Source organism: Erinaceus europaeus, chromosome 1 (genome assembly GCF_950295315.1).
Source record: "Erinaceus europaeus chromosome 1, mEriEur2.1, whole genome shotgun sequence".
NCBI lineage: Eukaryota > Metazoa > Chordata > Mammalia > Eulipotyphla > Erinaceidae > Erinaceus > Erinaceus europaeus.
Genome location: NC_080162.1, coordinates 103,322,840 through 103,348,702, shown reverse-complemented (window position 1 = coordinate 103,348,702; position 25,863 = coordinate 103,322,840). Strand labels below are relative to the sequence as shown.

The 25,863-nt window shown below is 37.8% G+C and overlaps 1 protein-coding gene across 4 annotated transcripts in view; it reads right to left on the bottom strand.

The window, feature by feature from the left end:
* Positions 1–25,863, bottom strand: part of EXOC6 (exocyst complex component 6) — a 208,150-nt gene that overhangs the window by 82,341 nt on the left and 99,946 nt on the right. For all 4 annotated transcript variants that reach the window (XM_060191952.1, XM_007516793.3, XM_060191945.1 and 1 more), the window contains 4 exons: positions 22,769–22,878; positions 17,798–17,909; positions 17,461–17,595; positions 91–270 (listed from right to left, as the gene is read on the bottom strand). In XM_060191952.1, coding sequence (XP_060047935.1) covers positions 91–270; positions 17,461–17,595; positions 17,798–17,909; positions 22,769–22,878 — 537 coding nt within the window. The remainder of the gene's footprint in view (positions 1–90; positions 271–17,460; positions 17,596–17,797; positions 17,910–22,768; positions 22,879–25,863) is intronic.

Here is a 25,863-nt window from a genome sequence, read left to right as displayed (position 1 = left end):
GTTAGGGAAATTTCTTTAAACAAGTAAACCTCAAAGTAAAGTATACCTTAGTAAACTTTTAACATAATTTTTGAAAAATTTTATACTTACAGGCAAATGAGTAAATACTTGAAAGATGCTTCTCAAAAAATTAATAAGATCCATTAAATAACCACTAGCTCTTCCATCTGGTTCAGACATTGTCCAGTCATAATCAGCAAGCTGTACAAACTCATCAATTTTTTGGTTAAGTTTAGTATATATTTCTCCTTCTGCTGTATGTCGAGCATCCTGACAAGCAAAAAAAAAAAAAAATGGTTACATGAATAGACAATAATAAAAATACGTTTAAGTTTTTTCTTTTTTTAAAAATTTCTTTATTGGAGAATTTTTTACATTCAACAGTAAATACAATAGTTTGTACATACATAACATTTCTCAGTTTTTCATATTACAACACAACACCAACTAGGTCCTGAGTCATCCTTTTTGGACCTGTATTCTCCCCATCCACTCACCCCAGAGTCTTTTACTTTGGTGCAATACGCCAATTCCAGTTCAGGTTCTACTTGTGTTTTCTCTTCTGATCTTGTTTTTCAACTTCTGCCTGAGAGTGAGATCACCCCATATTCATCCTTCTGTTTCTGACTAATTTCACTTAACATGAATTTTTCAAGGTCCATCCAAGATCGGCTGAAAATGGTGAAGTCACCATTTTTGATGCTGAGTAGTATTCCATTGTGTATATAGACCATAACTTGCTCAGCCACTCATCTGTTGTTGGACACCTGGGTTGCTTCCAGGTTTTGGCTATTACAAATTGTGCTGCTAAGAACATATGTGTACACAGATCTTTTTGGATGGGTGTGTTGGGTTCTTAGGATATATCCCCAGGAGAAGAATTGCAGGATCATAGGGTAGGTCCCTTCTAGCCCTGTGAGAGTTCTCCAGACTGTTCTCCACAGAGCTTGAACCAATTTACATTCCCACTAGCAAGGAGTAAGGGTTCCTTTGACCCCACAAACTCTCCAGCATTTACTGCTGTTACCTTTTCTGACATATGACATTCTCACAGGAGTGAAGTGGTATCTCACTGTTGTCTTGATTTGCATTTCTCTGACAAACACTTGGAGCATTTTTTCGTGTTTCTCGACCTTTTGGGTCTCTTCTGTGGTGAATATTCTGTCCATGTCCTCTCCCCATTTTTGGATGGGGTTATTTGTTTTCTTGTTGTTGACTTTGGCAAGCTCTTTATATATTCTGGTTATTAGCCTCTTGTCTGATGTATGGCATGTAAAGATCTCCCATTCTGTGAGGGGTCTCTTGGTTTGGGTAGTGGTTTCTTTTGCTGTGAAGAAGCTTTTTAATTTGATGTAGTCCCATAGGTTTATGCTTGCCTTAGTCTTCTTTGTAATTGGATTCGTTTCACTGAAGATGTCTTTAAAATTTATGTGGAAAACAGTTCTGTCAATATTTTCCTGTAAGTATCTGATAGTTTCTGGTCTGACATCCAAGTCCTTGATCCACTTGTAATTCACTTTTTTATTTGGTGAAATATAGTGGTTCAGTTTCATTCTTCTGCATGTTTCAAGCCATTTTTTTCTAACACCATTTGTTGAAGAGACTCTGCTTTCCTCATTTAATAGTCTAGGCACCTTTGCCAAAGATTAGATGTCTATAGGTGTGGGGGCTTATTTCCGGGCTCTCAATACTATTCCACTGGTCAGTGTGTCTATTCATGTTCCAGCACCAAACAGTTTTGATGACAATGGCCCTATAATATAATTTGAGATCTGGGAGTGTGATGCCTCCATTTCTGTTCTTTCTTCTCAAGATTGTTTTGGCAATTCTAGGTCTTTTCTGGTTCCAGATAAACATTTGTAGCATTTGATCTCTTCTCCTAAAAAAATGTGGTTGGGATCTAGATGGGATAGCATTAAATTTGTATATGGCTCTGGGTAGTATATTCATTTTGATGATGTTAATTCTTCCAGCCCATGAACATGGAATATCTTTCCACTTCTTTGAGTCTTTTTCAATTTTCTTGAGTGTGACTCATAACTTTCAGTATACAAGTCTCACTTCTTTGGTTAGGTTTATTCCTAGATATTTTATTATTTTTGTTGCTATAGTAAAAGGAATTGATTTCTGGATTTCAACTTCTTCTAACTTAGTGTTTGCACAGAGGAATGACACTGACTTTTGAAAGTTAATTTTGTAGCCTGACACCTTACTGTAATGCCTGATGATTTCCGAAAGCTTCTTGCTGGATTCCTTAGGTTTTTCTATGTATACTATCATGTCATGTGCAAATAGGGAGAGTTTGACTTCTTCTCTTCCAATCTGTATGCCTTTAAATCCTTGCTCCTGCCTGATTGCTATGGCAAGAACTTCCAACACTATGTTGAATAATAATGGTGATAGTGGGCATCCCTGTCTAGTACCTGATCTGAGGGGAAATGCTTCCAGTTTTTCACAACTGAGTATGATGCTGGTTGTAGGTTTGCTATATATAGACTCCACTATCTTCAGGGATTTTCCATCTATTCCCATTTTTGTAGTGTTTTGATCATAAAGGGGTGTTGTATTTTGTCAAAGGCTTTCTCTGCATTTATTGATATGAACATGTGGTTTTTGGTCTTGCTTTTATTGATCTGGTGGATCACATTAATTGATTTACATATATTAAACCAACCTTGCATCCCTGGAATAAACCCCACTTGGTCATGATGAACAATCTTTTAAATATACTGCTGTATCTGGTTGGCTAGAACTTTGTTAGATATTTTCGCATCTATGTTCATCAGAGATATTGGTCTGTAGTTTTCTTTTTTGGTTATATCCGTCTGCTTTTTGTATCAAAGTAATGTTGGCTTCATAGAAGCTGGAAGGGAGCATTCTTGTGTCTTCAATCTTCTGGAAGACTTTTAAAAGTAAAGGTATTAACTCTTCCTTAAAGGTTTTGTAGAATTCATTTGTACAACCATGCGGTCTAGGACTTTTATTCTTGGGAAGGTTTTTGATAACTGTTTCAATTTTGTTAGCTGTGATGGGCCTGTTCATACTATCGAGTTCCTCTTTATTTAATTTTCGAAGTTCATAGGTATCTAGGAAATCATCCATTTCTTCCATGTTCTCTAGCTTGGAGGCATATAGTTGTTCATAGAAGCCTCACAAGATGTGTTGAATTTCTCTGGTGTCTGTGGTGATATCTCCTCTTTCATTTACTATCCGATTTATTTGGGCTTTTTCCTTTTTTTGTTTTGTGAGTCTGGCTAAAGGTTTGTCGATTTTGTCCACTGTTTCAAAGAACATTTACTTTTGTTGATCTTTTGTATGGTTTTCTTATTTTCAATGTTATTGATTTCTACCCTAACTTTAGGTATCTATGTCCTTCTGGCTGCTTTAGGGTTCCTTTGTTCTTCTTCTAGGTCTTTAAGATGCACAATCAGGCTGTTTATTTGTGCTTTTGCTTGTTTCCTAATGTGTGCTTGTATGGCTATGAACTTACCTCTCAGTACTGCCTTAGCTGTGTCCCAAGTATTTTGATAGCTTTTGTCTTCATTTTCATTGAATTCTCAAAACATTCTGATTTATTCCTTGATTTCCTCTTTGACCCAGTAGTTGTTAAGTAGTGTACTATTGAGCTTCCACATTTTGGGAGTATTACTAATCTTTTGTTGATTGTTAAGTGTTTGTTTAATTCCACTGTGGTCTGAGAAGATGCTGAGGATGATGTCAATGCTCTTGAATTTGCTGTCTTTGTAGCCTAGCATATGGTATATGCTTGAGAATGACCCATGTGGACTTGAGTAGAATGTGTATTGCAGTTTCTTGGGGTGAATGACTCTGAAAGTGTCCAACAGTTCTAGTTTATCTACCTCCTCATTTAACTCCCTCATTTCTTTATTGATTTTCTGCCTGGATGATCTGTCAAGTTGAGAGAGTGAGGTGTTAAAGTCCCCTACTATGACTGTGTTGCTATTAATATATTGCTGTAGCTCTTTCAGTAGATGTTTGATGTATTTAGATGCTTCTCACTGGGTGCATAGATGTTTATAATTGTTAGGTCCTCTTGACTGACTGATCCTCTGAGCATTGTCCATCCCTATCTTTCAAAATTTTGTTTATTTTAAAGTCTATCATGTCAGATATGAGAATAGCTGTTCCTTCCCTTTTCTGTGGGCCATTGGCTTGTATGATAGTTTTCCATCCTTTCACTTTGAGTCAGTGTTTGTCTTGTTGAGTTAGGTGGGTTTCCCGCAGACATTATATTGTTTGTTTGTTTTTTCTGATCCATCTTCCTACTCTGTGCCTTTTAATAGGTGAATTCAGGCCATTGAAATTTATTGATATCAAAGATTGAAGGTATTTTAACACCATTCTTGTAGATTTCTAGAGTGTTCTGATATATGGCCTATTTATGATGGTCTTACTGTTTATAGAAGACCTTTCAGAACTTCTTTCAGGGCAGGCTTGGTGATATTTGATTCCTTCAACTATTGCTTGTCTGAGAAGGTTTTGATGCCTCCATCTAGTCTGAATGACAGTCTAGCAGGATACAGTAGTCTTAGTTGAAAGCCTTTCTCATTGAGCACTTGACAGGTATCTTGCCATTCTCTTCTGGCCTGTAGTATTTGTGTGGAGAAGTCTGCTGCTAATCTTATGGGTTTTCCTCTGTAGGTGACTCTTTGTTTTTCTCTTGAAGCCTTCAGGATCCTTTCCTTATCCTTATTCTTTTCCATTCTAAATATTTGTTTTGGTGTCTTTAAGTCTGAGTTAATTCTGTTTGGGACCCTCTGGGCTTCTTGAACCTTTATGTCTTTTATGTTGTCTAAACCAGAGAAGTTCTTAGCTATTATGTCCTGTAGAATGCTTTCTTCCTCTCCCGCTCTTTCTTCCTCTGGTAAGCCAATAATGCACATATGATTTCTTTTGATATCATCTCATAGGTCTCTGTTCTTGTTTTCAGAATCTCTTAATCTCTTTTTGAGATCTCTTACTTCTTTTTAAGTTATCTCTAATTCATCCTTGATCTTGTTAATTCTGTCTTTAGCCTCATTTATTCTATTCTCTTTCCCCTCTATTATTTTTTGGAGTTCATCTATTTTGTTACCCTGTTCTGATACTGTTTTAGCTTGTTCAGCTAGTTGTGTTCTTAGCTCAGCTATTTCAACTTTCAGCTCTCTAATAACCTTGAGATCATTAGTGTTTTCTTCCAGAGTCTCATTGGTTTTTTCTGAATTTCTGATGACAATTCTTTCAAACTCTTTACTCACTCCTGTGATTATTTCCTTTACTAGTGTTTGAATATTGATCTCATTATTTTGTGCTTCAACCTTTGGGGGCCTTTTAGCTGGACTCTTGTCCTGGTTCATTTCTTCAATAGTTCTGTTTGTTGGTTTAACTTTCTTATATAGTATGTTATGAGGTCCCTCTCTCAGTACTTTTCAAATTCCTGATCACTCCTGCCTGGATTGACTTGTGTCTAAGCAAGGTAACTAAAGAGTTCACAGTTGTGGAAATTGACAGTTGTTTCAATATTATTTTAATCCCTGAGGTGGAGCACAGTGCCTTAAATGCCTCTTTTGTTCTTTTTCTTCCCTGTAGGCTATGGAAGCCTGAGGGCTTTTAAGCTATAAATAGGCTTTTAGCTTAATCACTGACTGCTGACCAAGAGATAAAGCAGGGTGGGGCAGAGATAATCCAGTGGTTATGGCAAAGAGACTCTCACAGCCCCACCACCAGGCCACAGAGGTATAGATCTTCTTCTGAGTTTCCTGGTTAGTTCTCTGTCCCCTGGAGCCAGCACAGGGCCTCCTGCCACTGTCCCAGATCAGAATCAGGGCAGCAGTAATGGAGACTCACAGTTGCATTTGGTGAGTCTCAGGGGAGTCCTTCAGCCATCTTTTTGTTGGTGAAACAGACTAGAGGTGGTGTTTCAACTGGTAAATTGCCAGACTGTTACCAGCCACTTAATCTCTCCCTAGGCTCTCTCTGTCCAAGAGCCACATGTGTTTGCACTCACCAGTGATTTGTTGGGTTCCTGAGGTTGTTCTAGTCCTGTCTTGTTGTGGTCCCAGGTGGTATCCTTTGGTATTCTTAGATGACCCGGGAGAGGAGAGGAGAAAAACACACCTGCTGCTGCTCTGTAGCCCCACCTCCAGAAGTAGCTCTTTCTTTTTTTTTAAATCTGACTTTGTCATTTTCTTGCCTGGAAATATTTCCTTTAACTGCACTTTTTCCCCTCCCCCAAACTCACTCAACTTTTTGTTTTTATATGATATATATATATGAATGTGTATGTATATATATATATATATATATATATATATATATATATATATATGCTGTATGACTTATTCTGAATTGTCTTCACAGCTATAAGATGACTCAAAGGAGAAACAGAAGTGGAAAAACAGAAACTATCAAGAATGCAGAAGACCACCTCTTTCCATGAGAGATCCCCACTGCCAACAAACCTGCTCCAGGGGTCTCTATAATCATTTCTTACAGAAAGAATCCAGAACTGATAAGTCACTGTTGAGAGTGGGAAAGACTATATGTCTCAGAGACTCTTGCTTCAGGAATCGTCATGGATAAAGGAACACACAAGCTATCAAGGAAAACATTTTTGGCCCTGAGAAATAAGGATATGAGCTATTACTGGGTTAAAAGAAACCAGAAAGACAGCCCTGTACTCTATCCCTTAAAATCCTGGGCAAGTTACCCCACTAGGAAAAGATAGAGACAAGCTGGGGGGTATTGATTTATCTGTCAAGCTTTATGTTCAGTGAAGAAACTATTACAGAAGCCAGATCTTCCACCTTCTGCACCCCATAAAGAATTTGGTCCATATTCCCAGAGGGATAAAGAATAGGGAAGCTTCCAATGGAAGGGATGGGACATGGAAAACTGGTGTTAGGAACTGCATAGAATTGTACACCTGTTACCTTATAATCTTGTTAATCATTATTAAATCACCAGTAATTTAAAAATCCTCCGCAAGCTGCCAGAGTAGCCCTTTTGGACTTTCTCATCCAGTTGCTATCAACTAATTGTCTCTTTTGCATCAATAAAATATTTCTATATATTAGTATGACAGTCTCTGCGGTTAATTCTTACACCAGTGGATAGACAAGAGCCCACTGCTAAGACTGGTGTGCTCCAGTGCCGTATCTACTGACTCATTTGGGAAATTTAGTCTGATTATAATAGAAGACATGGAATAATTACTAGTCATGAGTTACAAAGAAATAAAATGAGACAAGATATTGAAAGGGAAGAAAAATTTGGAAATGGGGCAAAAATAACAGAATGAGGTTCTCCAAACTTTCTTCCATAAATGGAACAGGAAAACTAACAAAACAAAAAAATCCAAAATCAACTTTTTAGGAAATCTGGAAGTTAATTTAGAACTTTCAGCAATTCATGCTGTGTTTACTTAACAAAAACTGATGAATATTGACTGGGAGCAGGTGCTGAGACCCAGTGATAACCCTGGTAGTAATTTAAAAATGATACACAGACAGACAGGACAAGCCAGCAAGATAGTTCACCTAGATAGTGTACCTGCTTTGATCTGTGCATGAACTAGGTTCAAGTCTGACCCCCCCACCTTTTGTGCTGTGGAGTCTTTCCCTTTCTTCTCTCCCATGACCCTACCCTACCCCACCAAGGCTAAACAGGAGTGGTGAAGCTCTAGTGTTGGGAGAGAAAAAGTAAAAATAAAAGAGATAGGAGAAAGAAAAGAAAGCAAGGCTTTCATTGTAACTTTTCATTTACTTGAACACAGAAATATACTGAATTACTTGGTAAAAGACTGCTAAAAAAATAGTGTGAACTTAAGTCTTAAAAAGTTCTAGTATTGAAACCAAAATATTCTCAATTCTTTTTAAAAATTAAAAAAAAAAATTTATTTTCCCTTTTGTTGCCCTTGTTTTTTTTATTGTTGTAGTTATTATTGTTGTTATTGATGTCATTGTAGTTGGACAGGACAGAGAGAAATGGAGAGAGGAGAGGAAGACAGGGGGAGCGAAAGATAGACACCTGCAGACCTGCTTCACCGCTTGTGAAGCAACTCCCCTGCAAGTGGGGAGCCGGGGGTTCCAACCGGGGTCCTGACGCCGGTCCTTGCGAATATTCTCAATTCTTATCACCTCACCAGAATATATCAACTAGCTCTTAAATTAAAATGTAAAAGATTCTGTTTATAAACAAAGCAATTGATTATTTCTATGCTTCTTAAAGAAACAGTGCCCCCTGGAGGCAGAAATGTGTCTACCACAACTTAGGAACTTAAATACCTGTGTATAAGAATTAAACCTCCCTGTGGTCCAGGAGATGGCGCCATTGATAAAACATTGGACTCTCAAGCATGAGGTCTTGAGTTCAATCCCTGGCAGCACATGTACCAGAGTGATGTCTGGTTCTTTCTCTCTCTTCCTATCTTTCTCATTAATAAATAAATAAAATATTAAAAAAAAAAAGAATTAAACCTCCCTAACACTTCTTCTCCACTATTCCAAGCTTGGGATCCATGATTGCTCAACAAATTGTTTGGCTTCATATGTTAACTCTCTTTTCAATCACCAGGTTCCAGATGCCAGCAGGATGCTGGCCAGGCTTCCCTGGATTGAAGACCCCACCAATGTGTCCTGGAGCTCTGCTTCCCCAGAGACACACCCTACTAGGGAAAGAGAGAGGCAGGCTGGGAGTATGGACCGACCAGTCAACGCCCATGTTCAGCGGGGAAGCAATTACAGAAGCCAGACCTTCTACCTTCTGCAACCCTCAATGACCCTGGGTCCATGCTCCCAGAGGGCTAGAGAATGGGAAAGCTATCATGGGAGGGGGTGGGTTATGGAGATTGGGTGGTGGGAATTGTGTGGAGTTGTACCCCTCCTACCTTATGTTTTTGTTCATTAATCCTTTCTTAAATAAAAAATTAAAAAAAAAAAAGAATTAAACCTCAGAGAGTCGGGTGGTAGCCAAGAGGGTTAAGCACACGTGGCGCATGGGGACTGCTTCACAAGCGGGGACTGCTTTATAAGCAGTGAAGCAGGTCTGCAGGTGTCTGTCTTTCTGTCCTCTCTGTCTTCCCCTCCTTTCTCCTTTTCTCTCTGTCCTATCCAATAACAACGACATCAATAACAACAACAATAACAATCACACCATTAAGAAAAAAAAGGCAACAAAACAGAAAAAAATAACCTCCAGGAGCAGTGGATTTGTGGTGATAGGCACTGACCCCAGCAATAACCCTGGAGGCAAAATAAATAAATAAACAAAATAAAATACACATATGCATGAACTTCACTCCAGACTGCTTAAATCATAAGTATTCTTGTTTTGAATAAAAATTAAGCAGTAAAATTTAAAAATTTTAGTAAGCATCTATGGTGTAACTAATTTTTCGCTCACCCTTCCTTTTAGGAACAATTCTCAAATATGTTTTAGAAAATCACTCTGCCCAGGGAAGGGAGAGAGAGTATAATGGTTATACAAAGGATTCTCATTTATGAGGCTCCAAAGTCCTAACTTTACTCCCCCGCACCACAATAAACCAGAGCTGAGCAGTGCTACAGTAACAGATGATAGACAGATTAGGTAATAGAAGACAGATAGATAAATTGATAATAAAAACTAACCCTGTTCACAAACATATTTGGTCTACTGGGGTACTGAGAGATAACACAGGCTGAGTCTTAGGCTGTACCATCATGAATTTGTGTCTCTGATAAGGCAAACTGAGGTACTAACAGAGAAAGCTAGGACACATATGAGAGACGAAGCTGAAGGCAGACATTTAAGTGAAAAAGATTTGATATCCAATTCTTCTAGAAGAAATTAAGTTATTCCCCAGAAAATGTTCAAAACACACATGTAAACCAAAGGTGACTTTCTGACTGTCTCTATCCAATAAATAAAGATAATGAAAAAATTTTAAACCAAACTTAAAATGAATGTGTTTATTAAACAAAATTAATAAATAAGGATTTACAGTTCTTCGCGGTCACTGTATTTTAGGCCCAGAATCCCTGAACTATCTGGCTTTTATAAATGTGTTTATATCATCCCCTCACACACTTCCTTCCCTAATATCCTACCCTTGACTCAAATTGAGTCAAATATCCAAATGTTTTCAGGTAACATGAATAAATACAGCAGGCACAATGATTATAGAACATAAATCTCATCAAATTATTCAAAATAAAAAAATGTTGTACAATCAAATCAAACACTTCTACAAACACCAAACTAAGCTATTTGCAATATATTATGCAGTCCATGCTTATATGTTTTATATGTTTATAGTTTATCTGTTATAGGGGCATTATCTGTTATAGGGATATAAAAAAAACAAGTTATGGCAAGGGTCTTTGCAGTTACAGCTGCCATTTTTTAGGTAATCTAGGTTGTTTGCCACCAGGTTTGCTGATCATCTGATATAAATAGCTTTCTGAAGTACTCAGCTGATTCTTTTTTGTTCTATTTCTGCTTTCCACCAGATTTCTAAGAGGCACTATATAATTAACTGATTACGGAGGATAAATTACAGAACGGCAGAAAGCTGAGCACTTTCATACATCATCGGGGGCTGGGGCAGTCTGTAAATTTTGTTGATTTTCTGTTTTATATGTAGAACTGACATAGCTTTCTTTCTGTTTGCCTTTATGTTTTTGGTAAAGTAACATCCCAATCATCTAATTTCTGTACTTCCATTTACACAATTGACCTAATTACTGTTTTGCTTGATAAATATTTATTAAACTTTTGATTTTTAAATTTTTCCCATTTTGGATTTCATGTTATTCAAGTGTCCTAAATCTATTGCAAGACCTACTAGGGCAAGATGAGAAGAGACACTGGTGATGACAAGTGACAAAAACACACGGAACATGCCATTGACTCTAAAAATTATAAACAGCTACACAAGTGGTATAAGAAATTCCATAGGGGAGTCGGGCTGTAGCGCAGCGGGTTAAGCGCAGGTGGCGCAAAGCACAAGGACCGGCATAAGGATCCCGGTTCGAACCCCGGCTCCCCACCTGCAGGGGAGTCGCTTCACAGGCGGTGAAGCAGGTCTGCAGGTGTCTATCTTTCTCTCCTCCTCTCTGTCTTCCCCTCCTCTCTCCATTTCTCTCTGTCCTATCCAACAACGACAACAACAATAATAACTACATCAATAAAAAAACAACAAGGGCAACAAAAGGGAATAAATAAATAAAATAAAATATTAAAAAAAAGAAGAAATTCCATAAAGTAACTCTCTGCCAAACAATTTTTGCCTACCAAAGAAAGTTTTTTTATATTTTATTTTTTAATAAGATAGAGAGACCAGTGTACTGCTCAGCTCTGGTTTATGGTGGTGCCGCAGGCCTCTGAGCCTCAGGCATGAAAGTATTTTGTATAACCATTATGCTATCTCCCCAGCCCCAGAGAAAGTATTCTTATTTCTCCCCTTTTTTATTATTATTTTCTTAATTGCCAGAAGGCTATTGGTGAGACTCAGTACCAGCACTACAAATCCATACAAATTCACTGCTCCTAGAAGACATTTTTCCTTTTTTAATTTTATTTTTATTTGACAGGACAGAGAGAGAATGAGAAGGGGAGATAGAGAGGAAGAGAGAGAGACACTGACACTTCACCACTCATCATGAAGCCTTCTCCCTGCAGTTGGGAACACGGATCACTGCACAAGGTGATATGTGTGCTTAATTGAATGCACCACTGCCTGGCCCCCACCTCCTCTATTCTTATGTAGATACTTTCAGTTAGGAAACACCTTATTTTAGCTTCCAACAGCTCTCAGTAGGAGATGACATTAAATAAAATAAAACCAAGATGCTGATTGAGAATAGGAACTTATTCTACTTCTTTTCTATTACATGAAGACTTAGAAAAGTGGAAGATTAATAAGATAGCCTAAATAGTACTTCGTGAAGTAAAAAGCATTACAAATCAAACACTGTATGTACATAAGAGCTTTTTGGAGGGGAAACAAGTGATGGTAAAGATAAGAGGATCATTTAAGTGATTATTTCCAAAACCAATAAGCAGCTAACAAGAAATACATTTTATAGGGCCATGGGACTTAAAAGAAGTAGGCTAATAGGTCAACTAAACATTTTATGTTAATGTCTGTAATCAAGACTGTACTTCAGTCATCTCTCCCTGATCTCACTCACTCAGTAATTCATTAACAGTCAAGTTAATGGTGATTTAACAGCCCCCTAACCCCCAGTTTAAAGCAGATTTCTATTGAAATAAACTGAAGGTAGAACTGAAGAATATTTGACCTTCAGATATACTAATCTTGAAACCATTCTTGTTCTCAGGAAAATCACCAAAAAAAATCCCTGAGTTCTATATGAAGGAAAAAAAAAAAAAAAATCCAGCAAGGTTGCTCTGCTCTGTTATTGTATAGGCTTGAGTTTGGTTTCCCTATTCCTAACAAAGAACAATCAACTGTGGTGACAACTGGGGTTTCAAGTAAGTAACTAAAACTTAAGGAAATACTAGAAGAATGGGCCAGCTGTCACTTCTAAATATTCTCTCTTGGAAACAAGAAACAACTTACTGTTTTGCACTGTCTTGCCATGTGAGCAGGCCAGGCTGTAGCACAGCACGACATATGTATGCCAAGACACCAGGGAAGAGCTAGTACTGTGGAATCTCTTCTGTTCTTGTTCTCTCTCTCTCTCTCTCTCTGAATGAAGTTGGCTAATCAACACAGTAGTAGATTAATACTGTGCACCATAACCAATTAGGTTTTGTCTCAAGGATACAAGGCTGATTCATTATAGGTAAGTCAATAAATGTGATCCACCACAGTAGAAAAAAGTAAAGCCAAGAACCACATGATTATTTCAACAGATATAGAAAAACCCTTTCACAAGATCCAACATCCTTTTATGATCAAAACGTTTAAAAGATAGGGACAGATGGCAAATTTCTCAAGCTAGTTGAACCCACATACAATAAATCTACATTAAATGTAGTCTTTTCAATGTAGTGTTGGGAAAGTTGAATTGAAATGTGGAAACAAAGGAAATTGAACCACCACATATCACCATTCACAAAAGTCAAGTCCAAGCAGATCAAAGAAATGGACATTAAAACAGAAACTATCAAATACATAAATGAAAACACTGGCAGAACACTTCACAATCTATGCTTCAGAAATGTCTTCAAAGACCCAAGCCCAACAACAAAGAAAACAAAAACAAAAAGACACCCTCCACAATGGGAGATCTTTATGTAACATACTTCACATAAAGGGCTAATAAACAAAACACAGAAAGAACTCAGTGAACAGAGCAATATAACTCCAGAGTATATGTACTTAATTTGTAGAGTGTAACGAGTCAGTGAATGCCTACTTTCTTCAACTTCTCAGTTTTAATGACGTATTTTTCAACCCACTGACTCAAATCATATCCACACTGAGTTTTACATATGAGGGTGACTACATATCATCAGATGGACACAAGACTGGGGGACTAAGCAGGTAAGTTTAGGAAGCAAGGGTTGTTTGTGGACTTTATACTTTCAAAATCCGACGAACAATTAACATTAGATGATTTACTTCTGAATAAGCATATACTGAGTTTTAACAATAGGTAGGTCTGTTTTACTTAATGTCTGCAATAATAGCAAAACCAGAGAATATGTGGGAAATCCCTCATGGAAACAGGCTTGAATTTCAGGCAAGCTTCAGCAGCAAGAGTCAAAAATTCAAGGGCAGCAAAGGCACAGAGAGATAAACTCACCAGACGCAAAGAGTTGCTCCATTTGACAATAAATTACAACTAGGAAAAGGCCCATAAGATACACAACTTTAATCAGGAGAGAAGGGAGCACATTGAACTGACATTCAGGAAACTCTAAGAGCCCAAATAAAGGGGGGGAAAAAATCAAACCCAAGGTCAGCAAGGCATATAATAATTTATTGTTTATTTTTCTAATTGGCTGGAAAAGGGATTTTAGTGACTTAAATTGGAGACGGTGGGGGAGTTGGGCAGTAGTGCAGCGGGTTACGTGGATCCCTGTAAGAGCCCCCAGTTCCCCGCCTGCAGGAGAGTCGCTTCATAGGAGGTGAAGCAGGTCTGCAGGTGTCTATTTTTCTCTCCCCCCTGTCTTCCTCTCCTCTCACTACTTCTCTCAGTCCTGTCCAACAACAGCAACAGCAACAACAATAATAATAACCACAACAATGATAAAACAACAAGGGCAACAAAAGGGAAAAAATGGTCTCCAGGAGCAATAGATTCGTGGTGCAGGCACCGAGCCATGGCACTAACCCTGGAGGCAAAAAAAAATTGAAGACGGCGAAGAAGAACAACCAGGAATGAATATCCATGGCAAAATTTCCCTCTTGCTCAGATCACTGCTTCTCCCCTATTGCTCCAGATGCCCCATATTGTCCTCTGTCTTCAGGTTTTAAGGGCACAAAAAATTTTAAATGGCAAAGATCAAAGATAAAGAATATTAAAGGGTGAGGTGGTGGCACACCTGATTAAGTGCACACATTACAGTACTTAAAGATCCAGGTTCAAGCCCCTGAACCCCACCTGTGAGGGAAACCCACCTGTGTGTGTCTCTCTGTCTCTTTCCTTCTCTATCTCCCACTCCTCTCAATTTCTCTGTCTCTATCCAACAGTAAATATTTTTTTTAATTTAAAAGAAGAATATTAAAAACAGCAAGGGGATGGACAGTTGTACACCTGGTAAAACACATGTTTCCATGCATAAGTATCTGGGTTTAAGTCCCTGGTCCTCACCTGCAGGGGGGAAGCGTCACAAGTTGTGAAGCAGTGCTGCAGGTATCTCTCTGTCTCTTTCCCTTTCTACATTCTCTCCTCTCAGTTTCTCTCTTATCTGTCAAATAAAAGAAAGAAAAAAAAAAAAGGAAAAATATGTCTCCCAGGAATGGTGGATTCATCATGTAGGCACTGAGCCCCAGCAATGACCTGGCGGCAATGAAATAAAATAAAATGTTAAAATAGAAATAGAAACATAGGGGAGTCGGGCTGTAGCACAGCGGGTTAAGCGCAGGTGGCGCAAAGCACAAGGACCGGCATAAGGATCCCAGTTCGAGCCCCGGTTCCCCACCTGCAGGGGAATCGCTTCACAGGCAGTGAAGCAGGTCTGCAGGTGTCTGTCTTTCTCTCCTCCTCTCTGTCTTCCCCTCCTCTCTCCATTTCTCTCTGTCCTATCCAACAATGACAAAAATAATAACTACAACAATAAAACAACAAGGGCAACAAAGGGAATAAATAAAATAAATAAATAAATAAATAAAAGAAATAGAAACATAGGAGGAAAGCAAAGAGTCACCTAGGGAAACTCCCACAAGACTATCAAAAAATTTCTCAACAGAAACTCTAAAGTATAACACAGATTTGAATGCTCTACCCAACTAGATTATCAGTTAGGTTTAAAGGAGTGATCAGGAATTTGTCATGTAAACAATAGAAATGTAATTCACTAAGTCCTGTCAGAACTACTAAAGGGATCTATATAAAATAAAGATATTAAATGCTCTCTCATATAGACTCAGTAAAGAAACCAACACAGGATAAGAAGCAAAATCAAATGAAGACAGCCTTTGGTCTCAAACTGCAGAACTGAGATTATCAAGGGGGATTAGAGACAGAGAAGTGGACTGAAGGAAAGATGAGGTCCAAATAGACTTTGGTAGAAAGGAGGCATAGTATTACATTTTGAAGAGGTGACAGAGCGTAGTTCTAAAACATAGTCTTGTAAACTAAGGTTACCTCAAAAACAAACAAAACTATTCCCCCCCCCCCAAAAAATACAAGTGATTAACATATAAAGCCAAACAAGTTGTTGGCTAATCATGAACCTAAAGGCTGGAGTCGTGCAGATGAAGAGTTGGGGGTGGGATCTCTATTCTGTAGATAGCTAGTAGGCATATTTTAGTGGCATGATTAGCCAACAACTTGTTTGGCTTTATATGTTAACTCTCTTTTCAGCCACCAGGTTACATGATGCCAACCAGACTTCCCTGGACAAACAACCCCACCAATATGTCCTAGAGCTCCGATTCCCTGGAACCCCACCCCACTAGGGAAAGAGAGAAGCAGGCTGGGAGTATGGATCAACCTGTCAATGCCCATGTTCAGTGGGGAAGCAATTACAGAAGCCAGACCTTCCACCTTCTGCATCCCACAATGACCTTGGGTCCATACTCCCAGAGGGATAAAGAATAGGAAAGCTATTAGGGGAGGGGATGAGATACAGAGTTCTGGTGGTGGTAACTGTGTGGAGTTGTACCCCTCTTATCCTATGGTTTTGTCAGTTTCCTTTTTATAAATAAATTTTAAAAAATACAAGTGATTATATTATAAATTTTAAGAGATAAATTGAGTATGATAAAGCAAGTGTAGGAAGATGAGAATTCTTTTAAGAAAATTTTATTTATTTATTCAGCTCTGTTTTACAGTGGTGCTGGGGACTGAACCTGGGACATCAGAGCCTCAGGCATGAAGTGTTATGCAGAACCATCAAGCCATTATTTTACAGATAAGGATCAGTGATAATTTATATTATTTTAACAAAACATTTAATAAAAAAGATTTCTACTAGACTATGTCAATGTCTATTCCATACAGATTCAAACCACTGGAAATAACAAAATAAAGCAAATATGTGTAATTGTTAAGACTTCCATTTTGCTTAGAGGAATGAATTAATCTTTCATGTACCTTATACAGAAATATTTCCATCCTAAATAAATATGACTTCAGAAGCATGTAATAAGATAGTATTTACTTTCCTTCACATTATAGCAAATAAAGGATGTAAAGCAAATCTTACATTTATCTAATTTGTCTTATCTTTTAATTTTCAAACATACACAATGTAATACATATGAAATTACTGAATGTGAGACATTAGTGAAAATTCAGTCACAGCAATTTAGTACAACTTTAAGTCTTTAAAGCATGAACAAAATATATTTTAATGAACAAAATGACTTTTTTACTAAGATATTTTTAGAAATGCCCAAAAAGGAACAGATACTCATTCATTGTTGACAACTATTGACTGTGATTATCGACTGACAGGAATGTTATGGAATCATGTATATAATAAGAATTGCCATTAACGGGGGAAACAATGGGTAGAACCGACTAGCTGTGAACTAGTGCAGCAGAGCCAAGGAAGCCTAAGCAGGGAGGCAAGAAGGATTGAGGAAGGACTGGGGCAGGTGGAGCAGTGAGCAACCCAGTTCATGATGGTGGAGGAAGATGGTTGGAAATGGTTGTGGTAAACAGACATCTACCATTGGGAGATAAGAAACTGTACTCACATGACAGCAACTGCCTTGTAGATCATTATTTTATCCAGTAACCTGATTTAGAAAAATAATTATCTTTGTTTTTTTTTTTTAATGTCTGTTTGTAGTGATTGAGGAAAAAAAAAAGCTTTGGTCAAAATTTTACATACCTTAAAAGTAGAAAGTCCATAAAGCCGTGTGGTATGAACAGTTTCTTGAGAGATATTTGTAATATTAGTTATAAAGTCTTCAAGGTATTTACAAGCTTGTTCTAAGTGTGTTGTATTTATGATGATCTGCACTAGCTATAAAACACAAAATACAGCCTGTTGAATGCTAAGTCATCTATTTTTAAAAAATATTGTTATTTCCATAATCACTTCCAGCAGTTCTATTAGCTGCAAAATTATATAGCATTACAAGATACAACTGATTCAGTAATAATTTAATTTGCAAAAACTGTTTCAACTGATGAAGATTTTAGCTATGGAAACCTCTATAACCTACCTCTGTCAAACCAATATGAGGTTTTCTAATAAGGTTCAATAAACAAGTACTCAAAGTTCTGGTCAGCAGCAGATTTGTTGATTTTCTAAGCATATCATCTATTTCTGTTGAACTGAAAAATAAAAACATAGGTCCGTATTACTAAATTTTCCCTAAGGGTACAGCTAAATCATGTATCACAACTTACTAGCTTTCTTTCTTTGTACCTTTAAGTATACTGAATACAATCATACATATTTATTAAATCACAAAGTTCAAATTAATTTCACAAAGGAATATTTTCAATCAATTAAAATATTCACTTATGCCATATTTTAAATGTATTCAATCAACGCTTAAAATAAAGCCAAAAAGTATTTAATATAGGAAATAATGCTCTTTTTTTTTTTCCCCTCACCAGAGCACTGCTAAGCTCTGGTTTATGGTGGTATGGGGAATTGAACCTGGGATCTCAGAGCTTTAGGCATGACATTTGTTTGCATAACCCTTATGCTATTCTTCCCCCATCCAATATGATCCTTAAATTATGACCATTGTGGGACAGTCACTCTCAAAGACTTCTTACACAACTATGGCTAGAATCGCTTTTGAAATTCAAATTAATGTGTAATCTTCCTACATATAGTTACCACTAAAATTAATTTTAATATGACTAACTTCCATTTCCACTGAATTTTTTTAGTATTTATTTTTATTATTGATTCCCTTTTGTTGCCCTTGTCTTATTGTTGTAGTTATTATTAATGTCGTTGTTGTTGAACAGGACAGAAAAATGGAGAGAGGAGAGAAAGACAGAGAGGGGGAGAGAAAGATCGACACCTGCAGACCTGCTTCACTGCTTGTGAAGCGATTCCCCTGCAGGTGGGGAGCCAGGGGCTCGAACCCGTATCCTTACGCCGGTCCTTGCGCTTTGTGCCACGTGCGCTTAACCCACTGCAACCGCCCAACTCCCTAAATTTTTTTTTTCCTCCAGGGTTATTGCTGAGCTCGGTGCCTGCACCATGAATCCACTGCTCCTGAAGGCCATTTGTCCCCCTTTTGTTGCCCTTGTTGTTGTAGCCTCCTTGTGGTTATTATTATTGCCATTGTTGATGTTCGTTGTTGGATAGGGCAGAAAGAAATGGAGAGAGAAGGGGACAACAGAGAGGGGGAGAGAAAGACACCTGCAGACCTGGTTCACCGCCTGCGAAGCGACTCCCCTGCAGGTGGGGAGCCGGGGGCTTGAACCGGGAAACTCACGCAGGTCCTTGAGCTTTGTGCCACATGCGCCTAAACCCACTGTGCCACCGCCCGACCCCCGAATTTTTTTTTAAAGCATTATAGATGCTAAGGAGACATTAGGGCATACATAGACTATGATTAATGACTTTGTTGTTAATGTTTTAAGTGTAGTAAAAAAAAAATCTCTTAACAACAACTACAAAGATCCATTCTTTCCTCTGTAGATAAAAGTTAATCAGAAAATCCTGAATTTATATATATTTTTGCAGTTTAACAATTTAATAAATTAGACATCAGTACTGTGTTCAGAGAATCAATGTTTAGATTAGAGTTCTAGATAGTACATGAAAACTATATATACTGCCATCTTTATAAAAAAAAAGTCAAAATAATCTACACTTAAAGAAAAAGATGAGGGGGCTGGTAAAGGCAATTCGAAACCACCAAAGGTGCAGTAAATTAACATCAGAATGGCAAAGGGGCTAGTGTCTCGGAATTTAATTGAAAAAGACTGAAAAGTTTCCAAGTTCTCTGGAAATGGTAGCCAAATGTGACACTTGAGGAAAATGGGAGACTGCTGCAGACCACCAGAGAGAGGCTCCAATGCGACCTCTATCTCCTTCTAGATGTCGAATTTTACTACAAAAACATTTCCAGTTCCATTCCATTTCTGAAAGTCCCTTTTCCTGTTACATTGTAGCATCATGCCTTTTTTGCTCATGTTTTTGAAGAAGAATAAGTGACAATAATTACTGACTATATGTGAGTATAACAACAACAACAACAATCCATACAAATGCACAATAAATAATCTAATAGACAAGAATGAAGAGAGAACAGGGGCCAGTGTGCAGGACTACAAATTCAAGAGTAATTCTCAAATATAATTTTATTCCACCTATACCAAGCTGTAAGATAACTGTTTAAGAGGGATTCATTTCTGCCATCTACTTGTCTATATTTACCTCACAATAGATGAATGCATGTATCATTGTTTCCAAAGATGCCTAACTATAATCAGAATCTCCACATAAGTGAATATTAACAAATTCAAGTTCACACTAAAGTCAAATTATTCTCAATCCCTTAACTTCATTATGTAATTATTCATCATTATTCTACCTTCAGGCTATTAAATACTTCATGCTTATGTTCCTTCCTCTTCATCATGACTTCAATTACTCAATACAACCATTTTTAAAAATTTTATTTTTCATCCTCATTAAAATCACATTGTATTTTTTGAAATATAACTCTAGTCATACTACTCCTTGGTTAAAAAATTTTTTTTTAATTTTTATTTATTTATTTTCCCTTTTGTTGCCCTTGTTGTTGTAGTTATTGTTGTTACTGATGTCGTTGTTGTTAGATAGGACAGAGAGAAATGGAGAGAGGAGGGGAAGACAGAGGGGGAGAGAAAGATAGACACCTGCAGACCTGCTTCACCATTTGTGAAGCGATCCCCTTGCAGGTGGGGAGCCGGGGGCTCAAACCGGGATTCTTACACTGGTCCTTCCGCTTTGCGCCACCTGCACTTAACCCGCTGGGCTACCTCCCAACTCCCGGTTAAAATTTTTCTAACAGCTCCCCAATGCCATAAAATAAAATGCAGATAATTCACACTCATGTACAGGTCTAATATTGTAGTATCCTATCATCTTCCATACATGGACATACCATGTGCCAGGCACCATACTGTTTTACACACGTGTATTGTCTGATTTAACTTTAGCAACCACACTATTAACTATTTCGGTCATTTTACAGATGAGAAAACTGTACTTTAAACAGATTAAGTGAGGCCCTAATCGGGGAGTCCTGAGATTCCCAAACAGACCTGATGGGCCTAGAACTCCAATAAATCCTTCTCTCCATTGTTACCAGTCATTTCTATCAGGAACAATAAAATAGACCCGTTTGTGGGCCCCCATAGAACCTTGTCCTCAACTTGGATCAACAATGGTAGAGAATGTTCCATCCTCCAAAGAGAGGCTGGGCAATATACTCTATGCTACACCTGAGGAAGATGGGTCAATACTGGGGCAGCATGGAATGTTCCTACTCATGACCACAGAATGTGAGCTCAGATCTACAGGGATGCAGAGGTCACACAGGCTCCTAAGCTAATTATGGGCCCCAGATCACATCAAATTGATGGGGTTTATAGTCAACAATATTTATACCCCTTTCCCATATTAGGGAGCTACTCTCTTCCCTGATCCAGCTTTCTGGTCCTTTTCCCAGCCATGACATCATCTCCCCAGACAATAACTTGGATCCACCTGCATATCAGATTTCAGGCTCAGGCAAAAAACAAACAAACAAAAACTAGTATAGCCACAGGCCCTTTGAAATATAACTAAAATATGCCTACTAGCTATCTACAAAATGGAGTACCCCCCAACACTTCATCTGCACTATTCCAGCCTTTAGGTCCATGACTGTTCAACAACTCCCCTTCAGGTGGGGATCCGGGGGCTGGAACGGGGATCCTTACGCCGGTCCTTGCACTTTGTGCCACCTGTGCTTAACCCACTGTGCTATGCCCGACTCCCAGCTTTCTTATTCTTTAACCCTCTGGGAGTATGGACCCAAGATCATTGTGGGATGCAGAAGGTGGAAGGTCTGGCTTCTGTAATTGCTTCCCCATTGAACATGGGCGTTGACAGGTCGATCCATATTCCCAGCCTGCCTCTCTCTTTACCAGTAGGGAAGGGCTCTGGGGAGGCAGAGCTCCAAGGCACATTGGTGGGCTTGAACCCGGATTCTTGCTCATGGTAACCTGTGCACTCAACCAAGTGCACCAGGGTATTCCTTTTTATTACATCATGCAAATGGTATTCTTTTGTATATAAAATCAAGTCGGTTACTATACTACTTCCATTACTGAGTATGGTATCAACTTCCCAGAGCTTTATTTACTTTTCTATTAATTTGTCTGAATCCTCTCTTCAAGCCTAAGAATACACAAAATACCCGGTTCGAGCCCCGGCTCCCCACCTACAGGGGAGTTGCTTCACAGGCGGTGAAGCAGGTCTTCAGGTGTCTATCTTTCCCCTTCTCTGTCTTTCCCTCCTCTATCTGTCCTATCCAACAACAATGACATCAATAACAACAACAATAACTACAATAACAGTAAAACAAGAGCAATAAAAGGGGAAAAATACACAAAATAATTAATAATCACAGCATTCTGACAAGCCAGTGCCATACATAATAGGATATACTGGTAAAAACAGACAATACCTAAGGAGTGTTAACATCGAAGGTGTGGACATTACTTGGACATTTTGAGGACAATAAAGAAAATATTTATATGGATTAATAGTTTGATGATTTAGAATAGTGTCAGTTTTATCTTTTGTGGTCCAATAATGAAAATGTTCTTATTGTTTTTAGAAACTTGTACAGAATTTCTTAATAGCAAAATATCACTATTCATGAAACATATTTTTAAATATTTTAGCAAAAAAAATATCCAAAATGTTCATTGCTGTTAAATGTGGATGCTAAATACAAAGGATTTCCTATCCCAATCATGTGTTTTATAGGTTTACATAATTAAAGCGAAAAACCTATATGAAATTTACAGAAGCTTAACCTCAAATGTCATTAAAATATGTATGTTGTAAGTCTCTAGTGAGATAATTAATGAGATGATTAATTTGTTAAATAATTAATGCACAAGAGCATTATTAGAATTTTATAAAATAGCTGCAATAAAGATAGACTTCTTGTCAGTAAACTTACCTCCGATGCAATGATTCTGAAAATTTAAGACTGGCAGAAATAAATTCTTTGACTTGAGTATAAATATGAGGCACTGATTGTGACATGGGAAATTTCTTTGGGAAAGATTGCTGTAGAAAAAAGTTTTGGAAACTTTAGATTAAGAAACTCTAGTCATTCAAAAATATAAAATGTAACTTTATTTCACATATAAGTTAATAGTAAATACTTTAACTACAAAGTCAAATATTATGTCTCTACATTCTTATTGAGAGATTAAAGCCAACCAAAATAAGTGTGAAGAAAATAATGATTTAAGTGTTTCTTAAATCATACCATCAGAATTCTACCACATGAAGAAAGCACATATTAATACTTATGTGATTAACTTAAAAAGTTGTCATGTTTACATTTTCCATATGGTCTTTACCTTAAACTGTTAGTTATTTATGAATAATATTTGAACAATAATATAATTTCTAAGAAGATTACTCCCTAGAGACACTGCATATTTTAAAAAATCCATATAATTTTTTTTTTTGCCTCCAGGGTTATTGATGGGGCTTGGTTCCTGTACTACGAATCCACTACACCTAGTGGCCATTTTTTCCATTTTATTGCATAGGGCAGAGAGAATTGAGAGAGATGGGGTAGAGAGGAAAAGAGAAAGACAGACACCTGCAGATCTATGTTTCACCACTGTGAAGCATCCCCCCAGTAGGTGGGGAGCAGGGGCTCGAACCCGAATCCTTTCGTCAGGAATAGGTCTTTGCACTTAGTACTATGTGTGCTTAGCCAGGTGTGCAACCGCCCAGCCCCCTAAAATTTAAATTTCTTTGGATAGTAAATTTACTATTTTTTAATATTTATTCTCTTTTGTTGCCCTTGTTTTTTTTTCTTTTTATTGTTGTAGTTATTGATGTCATCATTGTTGAATAGGACAGAGAGAAATGGAGAGAGGAGGGGAAGACAGAGAGGGGGAGAGAAAAATAGACCTGCTTCACCGCTTGTGAAGCGACTCCCCTGCATGTGGGGAGCCGGGGGCTCAAACCGGGACCTTTACGCTGGTCCTTGAGCTTTGCACCACATGAACCTGTTGCGCTACCATCTGGCTCCCGGATAATAAACTTATTTAGAATAGTTAGTATAAGTAGAAAGGACACTGGAGATTATTTAATTCAACTTCTGTATTTGAGAGATGAGGCACAAATGTCCTAACAGGGGAAGTAATTTGCCTGAAATAAGCCACTGGCAGAGCTAGCAGATGAATCCAGGCCAGATTCGATGCTCTTTTTACATTTGTTCTAGCCTGATCAAAGTTATATCAGTAACTCAAACAAAATTAAATCAAGCCTTGAGATGGAGAATATTCTGATAATTCTCCTTGACAGGGACAACTTTGAGATTTTAATGGTATATAATTAGGATAATTCTGGTCTTATGTGTATGTTAGAACATAACTATTAAGCAATACATATGCAATGCCAGTGTCAGCTATAGTCTAATTCAATTAGTTGGTTTTATATATAATTAACAGCCATTCCAGGTCATGTGCTTGATTTATGTACATAAAAATTACAATTATAATTTGCTCAGAATTCAATATCGTTCACTGTGAAAGAATAAAAATGTGGAAAAAATATAAAGAGTTATAAAAATTAAGGAGAGAAAACAAAACTAATGAGACTTAAGGGGGAGACAGCATAATGGTTATGCAAAAGAGACTCTCATGCCTGAGGCTCCAAAATCCCAGGTTCAATTTCCCACACCACTATAAACCAGAGCTAAGTAGTGCTCTGGGAGAGAGAGACAGAGAGAGAGAGAGAAGGTGTGGGGGCCAAGCAGTGGGGCACTTGGTTGAACACACATATTACCTAGCAAAAGGACCCAGGCTTCAGCCAAGTTCCTGGTCCTCACTTGCAAGCAGAATCTTTATAAGTGGTGAAGTGGGGCTGTAGGTGTGTCTCTCTTTCATTCTCCCTCTATCTCACACTCCCTTCTCAATGTCTCTCTGTCCTATCAAATATAAGAAAAATAAAATAAGGCAAAAAAATTTAAAAGAACTTCTCTTTAAAAAAAAAGGAGAGACTTAAGAAGGTGACAATAATAGAAAATATAATACTTCTTTTACCACAAAACTTGATTCTATACTGAGATACTGGATTAGGTACAAGTGTGTTAAGTCTCTTTGTGTGTGTATATGTGCAAACATACAAATCCTGTATATTCCCTGAATACATGTTGGTCCATTTCCTTTCTTTAGTTTGTCTTTGTTCAGATATCCTACTCCAAAAATAAATATTTCTGCTTTAGAAAATTATTTATAGGTGGCCACTGGTTAAGTATTTACTTAGCTAAGATAAACTTTATGTAAAAGAATACTTTGAGCAAAACAGCCACAAAATAAAATCATATATAATGGTGAACACTTCAATGAAATTTACCTCTCTTTCCCTAAATTCACTCCTTTAATCTGCTTACCATTTAGTATAGCTCATTTGGAATGCACCCAATATGAGCAACACCTGCCCTGGGAATCCACCTAACATTTGGGACAACTGTTCTTCCTAGTAACCCCAAGAAAGTCCCTATTTAACTTCACCAGAAGTAGTAGCCACATAACATATATGCCAACCATACTACCAGAAGTAGTAGCCACATAACATATATGCCAACAAAATACAGTTGATTTTCTCCAACACCAAAATAATAACTGTCTTCAAAGAAGTTATTCTCACACTACAGTGTTAATATTATGCAGCAATAAATACCATGCACTTATTTTGAAGAAAATTTTTACTAGGGAGAGAGGACAGTGTATGCAAAATGTTTTCATGACTGAGGCACCAAAGCTCCCATGATCAATCCCTAGCACAACCACAAGCTCTGGCAGTAATCTGGCAATAAGAAAAAAGGAGGAGAGGTAGAGTAGAGGTAGATATAGAGGTAGAGGAAGAGGTAGAAAAAGAAGGTAGAGAGAAGGAGGGAGAGAGGGAGAAGGAAAGGGAGAGGAAGAAGGAGGAAAGGGAGACGGAGAAAAAGGAGAGGGAAATGGAGAAGAAGAGGGAGGGGGAGAGGGAGTAGGAGAAGAAGAGAGAGAAGGAGAAAGAGAGAGA